The sequence below is a fragment of the Conger conger genome, chromosome 6, assembly GCF_963514075.1.
Source record: "Conger conger chromosome 6, fConCon1.1, whole genome shotgun sequence".
Taxonomy (NCBI): domain Eukaryota; kingdom Metazoa; phylum Chordata; class Actinopteri; order Anguilliformes; family Congridae; genus Conger; species Conger conger.
Genome location: NC_083765.1, coordinates 33,455,407 through 33,468,203, shown reverse-complemented (window position 1 = coordinate 33,468,203; position 12,797 = coordinate 33,455,407). Strand labels below are relative to the sequence as shown.

Here is a 12,797-nt window from a genome sequence, read left to right as displayed (position 1 = left end):
GGAGGGGAGAACAGGGCCAATGCAAGCGCAAGCACGTTCACGCTCACATGCAGACGAGTGCACGCTCACACAAAAACACCTGCACGATGCACTAAACAGATCTGTGTTTGTAAGATCACATTTGTGGAAGTCAAAATGAAACCTATGGCGTTATTGATAGAAAATAAGAGAACATTTATGAACACACATCTGCAACGGTGTATGTGTGTGTGCGTACGTGCATGTTAATTTGTGTGTTCATGCATGCGTGTGTGCGGGTGTGTGTGTATGTGTGTGTGTGTGCGTGCGTGATGTTACTTACAGTACTTACAGAGTCCCTGAAGATGGCCGCACGGAGCCGGTTTATGTCCATGTCCTGCATCAGCAGGTTTTGGTCTCCTGCCCCCATGTCCAACGTTGAGCACTGAGAGACACCAAGACAAAGTTTGCAACTGCACCCACAATGCACCCCACTTTATCCAAATATCCCTCTCCAGTGCAGCTTAACCAACATAAAGAGAGAACATTCCTCCTTCCTGACAGACAGACCGACTTAAGCCACATACAACATGAAAGAATAACAATCACACTCTGCTAAGTGCAGCAATCCCTTTTAGGAAAACCATAAAAAACAATCAATAATCCTTATTTCTGTCCTCTCCTCCAAGGCTGCACAGAGAGCGGGTTTTGGGGAGGACCACCAATGACCCTCTCTGGGGGGTATTTCACCAAGCAGGATCACTGAGCTAGCTGGATAGCTACATTGAGTAAAACCTGGAACCCTCCCAAATTTGGAACATGGACTAAAGTAAAAAGCTGTTTTCCAGCCCACTCGGTAATCCTGCTTTGTGAAATACTCCCCTGGGCTCACTCGAATCAGAGTCTAAAAGTTATCCTGGCACAGTTACCCAATCCTGAAACCTACTGTATATGTATGCACTTTGTATAAGAAAATGCGTAATGCCTGAAAGTAAGTGTAAATGGTATGTGCTTGAATTAAGAAAGGTAATTTCGGAATTCTAACGGTCAAGAGAGGAATAGCAGCAACAAACACCTTCAAACCTGTTTATCCCTCCTCCTCCTTCTCTTTAACTTGGCTGTGGCAATTACAACCAATTTTAAACCAATGAGCTTGAATTATTGTACAGTTATACAATGTTTTGGTACAGATGTTTGGGCCGTCAACTGTATATTTCGAATTTAAGAAGGCAGAGGGTGAATCAATATGTCAGTCAGCCTCTTTCAATGATAGGAATGGATTTACAATGGTCTTGTAACAATGTTTTAACACGAAAATCGTACCTATTGCAGCTTTAAGCGCATCATTGTGCTGTGTGTAATGACATCACTGTAAAGAGTGAGAGGTGGTGTGCGTGTGGCACGGGCGTGTGCACTTGCCTGTATGGACATGGACCGGGCGCCTCTCGCAATGTTTTGTGCGCCCTGGTGCCCCCAGGCGCTGTCTGAGGCCAGTTTGAGGGCCGACTGCTCCTGACAGTCCAGAAGGTTCCGCACAGCTATGGTACACACTGACAGAGAGAGGAGAGGGATTTATACATCTTATATTATATGGCCTACATATGGTATGCTGTTGTTGTTGTTGTTTATGTTGTTTATGTTGTATGTGTATGTCATGTGTATGTTAGTTAGGTTGTAGAGCTGTTATTACTGTTGTTCTTTGAAACAATTGTTTTGCCAACAAAAGATGGAGAGTGTAGAAAAGGAAAAGGAAGAGGAAGAGAAAGAAGAATGAAAGCGAATGAGAGTTTGTAGGAAGAAGAAGAGATTAGAAGTGGAAGAGGGACAGAAATAGCAGAAGGAGGGAAAGGGAGAGTGGTGGGTGAGAGTTAAAGAATGATGGGGAAAAGTGAGGAAAAGAGAGAAGTGAGAATGTTTAATACAGTACATTGTGAAGGCACATCTTCACACAGAGCTGCCGTGTAGCAGTGGAGCAGAGCTTTACTAATGCATCACAATAAAGAGGTCTGGGAGCTGCTACACAACACATTACTCGCTTTAAAAATGTGCTGTTTTTCCACCATTTCTAATGGTTGCCATCGTCAGGTAGTCTCGCGCCCTGGTAACGGTACCTACAGGATTTAATCTGATGTATTGCACACCATAGTTAAGCACAGGAGCTTGTTTTCTTTAATTCTGCATTCTCTGAATTTGACAACTGACAAATGTAAACTCTGAAACGTTTAGATTATGAGAATTATTCCGTCTGGAATGGACTAGCTTTTTCCATTAGTGTGTGCATTCATATAACCATTTATAAAGAGAAACAGGAGAGACCTTGTTACGGGCCAGAAATCAGATTATGCGGCAGCAACAGGGAGTGTACACCTCATCAAATATTAATTCCATAAAACCAGCTTTCTAAAGCCTTCAATTTCTCCCTCTCGCCATCACCGCAGCCAGATATAAATCCTGCCGTAATACGGCTTCAATTTAACAGCGAGGCGCACTCGCGGCCATTTTGTTTACCTTGTTTTTCATAACCCACGTTTAAAGAGGAAGAAGAGGAGGGGGGGGTGCCTGTGAGAGCAGATGAGGAGTGCTGCGTTAATCGCGCTGTAACTGGGGTCCAGACGGCGCGGGGGGAGGCGTTGGGGGCGGCTGAGAGGAATGAATAATGTAAACGTTTCGAAGTCTTATTTCCGTGCAGTGCGACTGCAGCTTCATTACGGGGGGAGCGAGGCCCGAGGCCCAAGGCTAACGTCCGAGGGCATTAGCGCCAAGCGGCTAACGGCGCCCGCTGTTTTATGTCGCTGCGGAGACGAGGGTTGTAATAACAAGTTATGAAAAGGAAAAACAGGGGGCTGAGGCCTCGGGGGAGGGGGTGCGTGTGGACAGTGGAGAGGGGGAGGGGGGGAGAAGGGCGTCACGTGCGGGGAGAGAGAGCGTGCGGGGCCTCACCCAGGCGGAGGCTCTGTCTCAGTATCCCGCCCGACGACATGTTCTTCTCCGACTCCACCTCGGCGAAGTTGATGGAGCCGGCGAAGATGAGCACGTCGGCCAGGCTCATCAGCCTCTGCAGGAAGGCCACGGCGCCCTCAGGAGCCAGGCCCTGCAGCGGCTCCGTGTTCTCCAGCTCGTGCTGTTGGGTGCCACGGCAACCGCGCAGGGAACGCGGGGAGAACAGAGAACATTCAGCTACTGCTGCGACATGCAGCAAATACACAAGACGTACACTGCAAAAATGTATCTAAAAATCTGATCAAGGACAGGTATCACAGACATAGACTAGGCTTAGTCCTGGACTAAATTGAGTTATCCATGGAGAATCAGCATTCAAAAATGTATTTAGTCCAAAACTAGGCTTAATCTGTGTTTTAATCTTGTAAATAGATTTTAAATCTTATTTTTCTCTCTTATGTAGAAAATACTAGCTTGTCTTAAATTACTTTTTGCTTGTCAAGTGAAATTTTCTTACCTCATTGGCAACATTAATGTCTTATTCAGCAAAAAAGTAAAGTTTTTGCTGTGTAGACTAGGGAAGTTCGAGTGATTCACTAGTGTTTAGACGTTGCGGTCAGATTTTCGTTGCAGAATTTCACAAAAACTTAACCCTTAACCCTAACTATATTTAAAAGAATAAGAAAAATGGCAAACACATCAGAGCAAGAAAGGTGAGAGAAGGCAGGAGAGGAGGAAGAGAGAAAGAGCCTGAGACTCACAGAGGACGAGGTGGCAGCAGACAGCAGAGGCAGGATGCCTCCGGACGCCGCGATGAGGTTGTCTGCGATCTGGGACATCAGGTGAACGGTGTTGTGCACAAACACGACGTTCTCACTGCTGTTGACGAACTCCGTCACAGACTTTGTGGAGTGGCTGGAGGAAAAGAGGGAGAGAGAGGGACGGAGGGGAGGGAGAAGAGCAGTTTGGTGAAACTGGAGACCCTCGTTTGTGGGTGAGGAAACAGGGCAGACGGGATTACAGAACGCATGGCTACGGGTTCTGCCACACTCTCTCACAGGAGCACCACCTCGAAGAAAGCCCATTGATTGAACTTCAGATAACACTGAATGAAATTTCACGTGCCTTGTCGGCTGATGACACTGATATGAATGGGGCACAAAATATCAAAGAACAAAGCACAAAATATCGCTCCTTATCATTCATATGAAGAAGACATGAGTGGCTCTGAAGGAGGTTTCATGTCTAATATGAGGTGTGTTCAACCACCCAATCCCCCAACCTTCCTGGATGGACCCCAGCAAAAAGGGAACCTTGACCACTCACCTCCTCCACATCTGAATGTCCGTCTCGATGGCGAACAGCAGATCCGTCAGTAGACGCTGGTGCAGCAGGGACCACTGGAATTCTGGGATGTGGAACATCGTGTCCCGCCCGGTGGAAGAGGTGTCTTTGCCCTGGCCAGCAGAACCCAGGGCCGACGCACCTTGGCTGGCATTCTGCACCGGACGAACAGCAGAAGGACCAACACTGAATGCAATGGCGCTAAGAGCTAAATTGGGACACATGCAGTGACCAGTCTATAATACTGCTTTCACAGACCCAGATTAAACTTTGAATAAACTGAGTTTAGTATGGAGAATCCATCCATCCATTATCCGAACCCGCTTATCCTGAACAGGGTCGCAGGGGGGCTGGAGCCTATCCCAGCATACATTGGGCGAAAGGCAGGAATACACCCTGGACAGGTCGCCAGTCCATCGCAGGGCACACACTCCATTCACTTACACACTCATACCTACGGGCAATTTAGACTCTCCAATCAGCCTAACGTGCATGTCTTTGGACTGTGGGAGGAAACCGGAGTACCCGGAGGAAACCCACGCAGACACGGCGAGAACATGCAAACTCCGCACAGAGAGGCCTCGGCCGACGGGGATTCGAACCCAGGACCTCCTTGCTGTGAGGCGGCAGTGTAGTATGGAGAATCTCCATTCAAATTTAGAATTTTGATCTGATTCAAGGACTAGGATTAAGCTGTGTCTGTACTGTATGTGGTATAAGAAATGACCCTAAGGCAATAAACGGCACTGGCTGTGGTCTATTATATTGTACCTCTGATGGCTGTTCCTTCAGCTCCATCTTGGCTGTGTCAGAGGCCACACTGGACACGTCCAGCTGGGCGATCTTCATCTCTTTGGCCTTAGAGACTGCTGCTGAAGGCTCTGTGGTCTCGGTCCCCTCTGAGACCGGAGGGTCTGTTTTCTTTGTGCTTTCTGCGACAGGAGCGGCGGGGTGGGGGTCCTGGCTCTCTGAATTGGGGGGGTCTGAACTCTCAGTGGTTGGGGTTTGTTGGCTCTCAGTGGTGGGGGGTTGTGAGCTCTCAGTGGTGGGGGGGTCTGAACTCTCTGTGGTGGGGGGGTCTGAACTCTCAGTGGTGGGGGGTTGTGAGCTCTCAGTGGTGGGGGGGTCTGAACTCTCAGTGGTGGGGGGTTGTGAGCTCTCAGTGGTGGGGGGGTCTGAACTCTCAGTGGTGGGGGGTTGTGAGCTCTCAGTGGTGGGGGGGTCTGAACTCTCAGTGGTGGGGGGTTGTGAGCTCTCAGTGGTGGGGGGGTCTGAACTCTCAGTGGTGGGGGGTTGTGAGCTCTCAGTGGTGGGGGGGTCAGAACTTTCAGTGGTGGGGGGGTCTGAACTCTCAGTGGCGGGGGCTTGTGAGCTCTCAGTGGTGGGGGGGTCTGAACTTTCAGTGGTGGGGGCTTGTTGGCTCTGGTCAGCTGGAGCCTTTTGATCCTCTAGGTCCTCAGGTGACGTGGGGGTGGCCGCCTCAGTGACAACCTCTTCAGCTGCTGTTCCACTCACCTGCTGCTCTTCCTCTTTGGGTTCAGACCCTGCTTCATCACCAGCCTCTTGCTCATCGTTCCCTTCCTCCCCCTTTTCTGCAGCTATGGGAGCGGGAACCGAGGATGAGTCTTCCGCAGCATCACTGATGGTCTTGTCCTGGCCACTTTCAGATGAAACGTCTACCGGGTCCTCTTCATGGTGGACAGACCCTGAATCCATATTATCACTTGTAGCTTCTGCACTGTCAACTACCGCTTCAAGATTGTCACCTTTAGCTTTCGCTTTGTCACCAGTAGCTTCCATATCGTCACTGGCAGCTTCTGTGATATTACCTGCAGCTCCCAGATTGTCACCTATAGCTTCTGCATCATCCCCTGTAGTTTCCGATTTGTCCCCTGTAGCTTCTGCATTGTCACCTGTAGTTTCCGATTTGTCCCCTGTAGCTTCCACATTGTCACCTGCAGTTTCTGAATTGTCCTCTGTAGCTTCCGATTTGTCCCCTGTAGTTTCTACATTGCCGTCTGTAGCATCCACACTGTCACCTGTAGTTTCTGCATTGTCCCCAGCAGCTTCTGATTGGTCCCCTGTAGCTTCTGTTTTGTCCCCTGTAGCTTCCACATTGTCACCTGTAGTTTCCGCATTGTTACCTGTAGCATCCACACTGTCACCTGTAGTTTCTACACTGTCACCTGTAGTTTCTGCATTGTCTCCTGTAGCATCCACACTGTCACCTGTAGTTTCTGCACTGTCACCTGTAGTTTCTACACTGTCACCTGTAGTTTCTGCATTGTCTCCTGTAGCATCCACACTGTCACCTGTAGTTTCTACACTGTCACCTGTAGTTTCTACACTGTCACCTGTAGTTTCTGCATTGTCTCCTGTAGCCACAGCACTGTCGTCTCTATTTTCTGTATCGGCACCTGTAGCCTCTTGGAGGTGAGCAGGGTCTGTTGCGTCAGCAGCAGTTTGAGCTGTGCTCTCGGGGGCCGTGGCAGGGAGGTTGTTAGCGGGCGTCTCTGCAGCGGGCCCCGCAGGCTCCACAGACGGGTCCTGGCCCTCGACCTGAGCAGGTGGCTCCTCCTCCACAGCTCTACTCAAGATATTAGGAATGGTGACCAACGGCTGGTCCTGCTCTCCGTCGCCCTCTACAGTCAGCTCGATGACGGTGGAGGGGGCTTGCTCTTCTTCTTCCTCCTCTTCACGGTGCCTCGCATGTTCCCCATTGGACTGGGACAGACTGGACCCAGATATGGTCCTGAGCGGAGACAGTCCACCTGCGTTGGACCCTCTCTCGTATTCCTGGAGCATGCTGACCAGGCTGTTTTTGTGTTGCTCAAAAGTAACCTACAGACAGATAAATAAATCAAGAATCAATAAATGTATTGTTGTGATTGACTTTAACCACGTACATATTTCTTTTAATTGTGAAATAAGTAAAACACAGAATGGCGGCTTGAGTTTGAGAGCGTGAGTTAATTTTGAAACAGCAGCCACTCGCGTCTGAAGTGTTTTTATTTTATTTAAACGGTGTATGCGCGTATCTACATCTTCGCAAATCTGAAGTAAAACCGCAGAGGCGGCTCCGAACACCAATCTTTAAACAAACCTCCAGAGGCAAAGCGCAGTGTTTATAGGGAATGTATCAGGCGGAACGATGATCCTGATGATTTAACGTTAGACGGCGGTGTTGAGATGGAGCGGCGGTGCGTGTATGCTGGCCTAGCGCAGCCTAGCGCAGCCCACAGCAGCACGCGGTACAAGCCGGCGGATCGCGCCCGCTTGTTCCTCACGCTCCCTTCACGTCTCCGCGCAGGCAGACAGGAAGTCAAAGCCTGATGGGAAACTAATGCCGATGCCGCGGTTTAGCGGTTTTTTCCCTCTCCTAAAGGCATCTGCATTTGTAGAAGAACCTGATTATGTGCAATTAATTAGGAGTTATTGTTCCAAATTAGCTGGCTACAAGACGGCTCATTAATCTTCCACATCACTTGATTGTTAATCTATAGCTGTTTTCTCCAGGCAGAAGGCTTCTAAATGCTTCATTGGTTAAAGATTTTTTTCCCTCAACAGGCTAACAATCACAACATTGGCTCCTCTGTTTATTTCATCTTAATTTGACATTCAATATTAGGCCATTAGCAACACTCAATCAAGAGGCATGTCACACACTGACAGCATAGTAGAACATAGCAGTACATTTAAATATAGCCTATAGTGTAGGCCTACTGTACGGTTTTGTAAATGTTCTCAGACCAGCAGATGGAACGGTGCCCTCAAATTCAGTTAGCAATGCAGTCACATTCCTGCACTGAGAGGCCCATGACATCAGGTGCAATTGAATATAATTTAGAATTCAACGGCATATCTCAGCACCAAAAGAAACACCAGGCTACAGCCGGGAGCAGGAATGCATTAATGTACAAAAATATTTTGTGGTTTTGTAATGTGACAGGGAACATGATGTCATTACGTTAACATGATCTGCCAGGGTCAAATGGCACTGCGGAAAACTATCAAAACTACATCTTAAGACACAGGCTTAAGCTGAAAAGTACAGGGGGGGGGGCATTTTGTGGATACTGTACACCATCTAGCTTCACACACATAATCAAAGACACTGCCCTCTACACTGCAAACCCAGGGCAGTAGATTAAAATGCATGCGTATTTGTTTGTTGCAACCACCACCAGACAGACATGTGCACACATACCCAGACAGACACGCATACTTAAACACAGACACACACACACATGCATTTGCCAACACAGACACAATCTGGCTGGGAGTGCAAGGCCCAATTTAGATCAATAGATAGAGTGAAACCACAGATCAAAATGGAAATAAGAATTGGAGCACGCTCTAATTGGATTAGCTCAATGCAGTTCCCAACATAATCAATGCTGTTTGCTGGGGCCAGCCTTTCTAAAACCCTTTTCCCTGGATACTGGAAGAGTGAGAGGGCAGCACAGACTCTATGGGCCAGGAAATGGATTCCCAAGGGAACTGCGTTATAGGAACACACTGAGGGAATGTGTGTACATGTGTGTCTGAATGTATACAGTGCTGCACTATGGGACATTATATTCTCATTATATACAGTACTGCGCCAAAGTTTTAGGCATGTGTAAAATAAAATCCATAAGTGGAGATGCTTTGGAAAAATAATGAAATTAAGTTTGTAAATATCCAAACATTTACTATAAAGAACAGTTAAAAGCTAAAGCAAATCAATATTTGTTGTGACTACCTTTCACCTTTAAAACCTAAACAGGTAATCCCAGACAACCTCAATCAAGAAAAGTGGTTGATTAATTTGAGCTTTCTGTAATATGTTACTTTCCTTAATTTGTGTAGACACACTAATACAGAAAACAATAAACATCTTAGACCAAATGTATATTTAGAAAAACTAGGGTGCCTGACACTTTTGTAAAGTGCTGTATATGCACAGGGACACAGTAGGGATTGTCAGTGTGTAGTTCCTGCTCACTCACACAAGGTGCTCCTCTGATAGAGCAGTATGGGGGACCTAGGTAAGTGACCACACTGGGTAAGTGACCACACTGGGGTAGTGACCTCAAGTCCCACCTGAACCCAGTTTGCCAGCGACGGTTCATTCATGAGTTGCAACATTGATTCATTAAACTAAAATCACAATTTGAATGATTGTGTAGGACAGCAATCTGCAGAAATAAAGCTGGGAGACGCCATCGACAGTATGTATAAGATGTAAAAAAAAAATTAAAAACTGCCTTTGATGCGGAATATATGTTGGATCAAATTGGATTTCTAAACAATGTCAGTTAGAGGTTAATTTGTTGATATTTCTTGGTTAAATTAGTCTTATGTCATACAGTGAGATAGTGCTCATTGCTCATTCTGTTCCAAAAATATCCCTCCACAAATGCAAAGAATGATTTAGATCTACAAGCATTAAAACATCATATGGTAAAAAAAAACTGAAACAAGGCCGATACAATACTCGTATACAACAGAACGTACAGATTACCCTGTAATGTCATAATCCAAAGAGCCTGCTGAGATAGACTGTACAGGCCTTTCTCCTGACTGTAGAAGTACAGCACAGATGAATATTAACCACATTCCTGAGGCCCAGAGCACAAGAAAGGAAGGGAAAGATTCTCCTGATCTAAACACAAGCGTGAGCGGCAAAAACACATACATGCAAACGCATACAAAATAATGCATAGCATCACACAAAGCCAGAACTACACATACCTTAATATATGCATAAAGCAAGCATACAGGCAAATGCACTCAAGGGACAGTCACGCAGAACAAAGGTACACACATATACTTGTGAGAAAACACATACACACACACACACACACACACACACACACACACACCTCAGCCTTGCGGCTGGGGGGAAGAGAGTGCTACAATGACAAACAGCTCTGCTACTACAGAGGTGGCAGGAAATCTATCAAACTGGACAATAAAATTGCAATTGAGTTTCTTTAGCTTTTTTTATAGCAGATGCATGTATCTTGATGGGTCGGGCTGGTGAGCCTATTGAATTGAGTCTGGGACCCGGTGTGGGGAACAGTGTTTTTAGATTAGCGCTGGGTTATTGTAAACAGGGCCAAACAGAAACAGCATTAATCTTGTGCAATTATAGGAAAAAGGCAATTACAGCCTGTCTGAACCTGAAACGCGTGATCAATCCCTTTACACTCACACCACAGCAGAGGACCCTGGTTTGTTACTTCAATTACATCACACCCAGGCCTCTGCAAAAGGCAATACCGCACCTGAAATAAACCCCCCACGCCTTTTACAAATACATTTGTCCTTATTTTAACACAAATTACACGGGTGAGTGAAAAAAAAGCTGGTAACTGCAATTACACTAAATTACAAAAATGTGTCTGCATTTACTTGTACTTCTGCACGTTAGCAATCAGACAATGCAGGCACACACTCGTTTGTGTGTATAAAGACACAATATGCAGACATAAGCATAGAAAGCAGACAAATCTCTAACGGAGCAAAAGTCCATTATGCAGAACCTTGTACACATAGCAAACCAATTCAACAGTTTAAACTGAACGCTTGCCCATTGTATTTGCGTTGTTTATATGCAACAGCACATTATAAATAAAGGGATAGAACGTATAATCTTGCGAATATACACCCCACAGAAAATGGATTGTGATACGAAAATTTTAGAGGAAAGGTTAGAGGACATTATAACTTATATAACCAGTAAAACTTCAAAAGAAAGGAACATGGAAAACGTATTTAGCAATGTATTTACATGGATCTTTACGATTTATTAGGTCAAACATAGTTCAGACTTGTTATATCTGTACACCTTTAAATCCATGAAATTGCTGTAATCAGAACTAAAGAGACACAAGATTAACATGCAAGTGTTCATATGATATCATCTGTCTCTTGGTTAGAAACAGGAGTATGAGTTACATTTGTGGTGTGTAGGGCGTTAAGGCACTTGGCTGTCTACCTGAATTCACACTTCACTGCCCAGCAGAGCAGCTGTGCCCCCTGGTGGTCACAGGCATTCATTGCCGCACAGAAAATAGTACATTTGTGTGGTGGTTCAGGTACCAGTCTGGCGGTTTTAAACACTACAATCATAATTTGACAGCAGTCAAATGTCTTCACTGCCCTGGAGCAAAGAATGAAATATAATATGAACAGAGCCATCTTCAAAAGTATGATAGAAGAGTTTCATTGTATTTTGATGCAGAACGTTTGTGTAAAACTGAGCAGGAAGGATATCTCTGGAGCAGGGTTCATGTTTTGGATGCTGGATGAGGATGGTACAGTAGAATGGCTCTAACCTTGGAGTGGCTGATGGAGAGAGTGTCCACCCACACACGCCAGCCTCCCCACTCGTACTTGATGGCGTGGTAGAGCAGGATGCGGAAGAGGGCGTACACCATCTCTGTGACCTTCTGCTCCTCGCTGTTCCGCGGGCTGACGTAGCACAGCGACAGCATCCACTCCTGCCACACCGAGCACTGCAGCAGACTCCTGAGCACACACCGGGGGAAAGAGCGATGTGAGATACATGCAGTCACACACACACGCACGCGCGCACACGCGCACACGCACACAAACACACACACACACACACAAACACACACACACGCACACAAACACGCACGCACGCACGCACGCACGCACGCACGCACGCACGCACGCACGCACACACGCATACACACACACACACACGCACACAAACACGCACGCACGCACACGCGCACACGCGCACACACGCACACACACGCACACACGCACACACGCACACACGCACACACGCACACACGCACACACGCACACACGCACACACACACACACACACACCGGGGGAAAGAGCGATGTGAGATACATGCAGTCACACATGCACGCACGCACGCACGCACACACACACACACGCACACAAACACACACACACACACACACACACGCACGCACGCACGCAGGCACGCACGCACGCACGCACGCACGCACGCACACACACACACACACGCACACAAACACGCGCACGCGCACACACGCACACACACGCACACACACGCACACACGCACACACGCACACACGCACACACACACACGGGGAAAGAGCGATGTGAGATACATGCACTCACACGCATACTCACTCACTCACTCACTCACTCACTCACTCACTCACTCACTCACTCACTCACTCACTCACTCACTCACTCACTCACTCACTCACTCACTCACTCACTCACTCACTCACTCACTCACTCACTCACTCACTCACTCACTCACTCACATGGGGAAGGAGTGATGGTGAGATACATGCATACACACACAGACGAGCGTGCACGCATACACACACACACACACACACACACACACAGCGTGAGGGGGAGATCTCCGTACCTGCGGTTCTCCCGGCTGTTGCTGAACACCCGGATCATGTCGGACAGGAAGACCCGCCGCACCTCCATGTTCTCTGGGTTCTGCGGCGAGTTCTTCAGCAGAACCGCGATCACCTTCAGGATCTCTGAGAACATCACAGAACACTCTCTGAGCATCCA

General features: G+C 47.3%; 1 protein-coding gene across 1 annotated transcript in view; it reads right to left on the bottom strand.

Moving 5' to 3' along the window:
* The window catches only part of lrba (LPS-responsive vesicle trafficking, beach and anchor containing), a 207,041-nt gene that overhangs the window by 145,767 nt on the left and 48,477 nt on the right, over positions 1-12,797 (bottom strand). Inside the window, 8 exon segments of the mRNA XM_061244631.1 lie at positions 311-403; positions 1,378-1,508; positions 2,899-3,079; positions 3,660-3,813; positions 4,225-4,397; positions 5,014-7,083; positions 11,568-11,760; positions 12,640-12,763. Coding sequence (XP_061100615.1) covers positions 311-403; positions 1,378-1,508; positions 2,899-3,079; positions 3,660-3,813; positions 4,225-4,397; positions 5,014-7,083; positions 11,568-11,760; positions 12,640-12,763 — 3,119 coding nt within the window.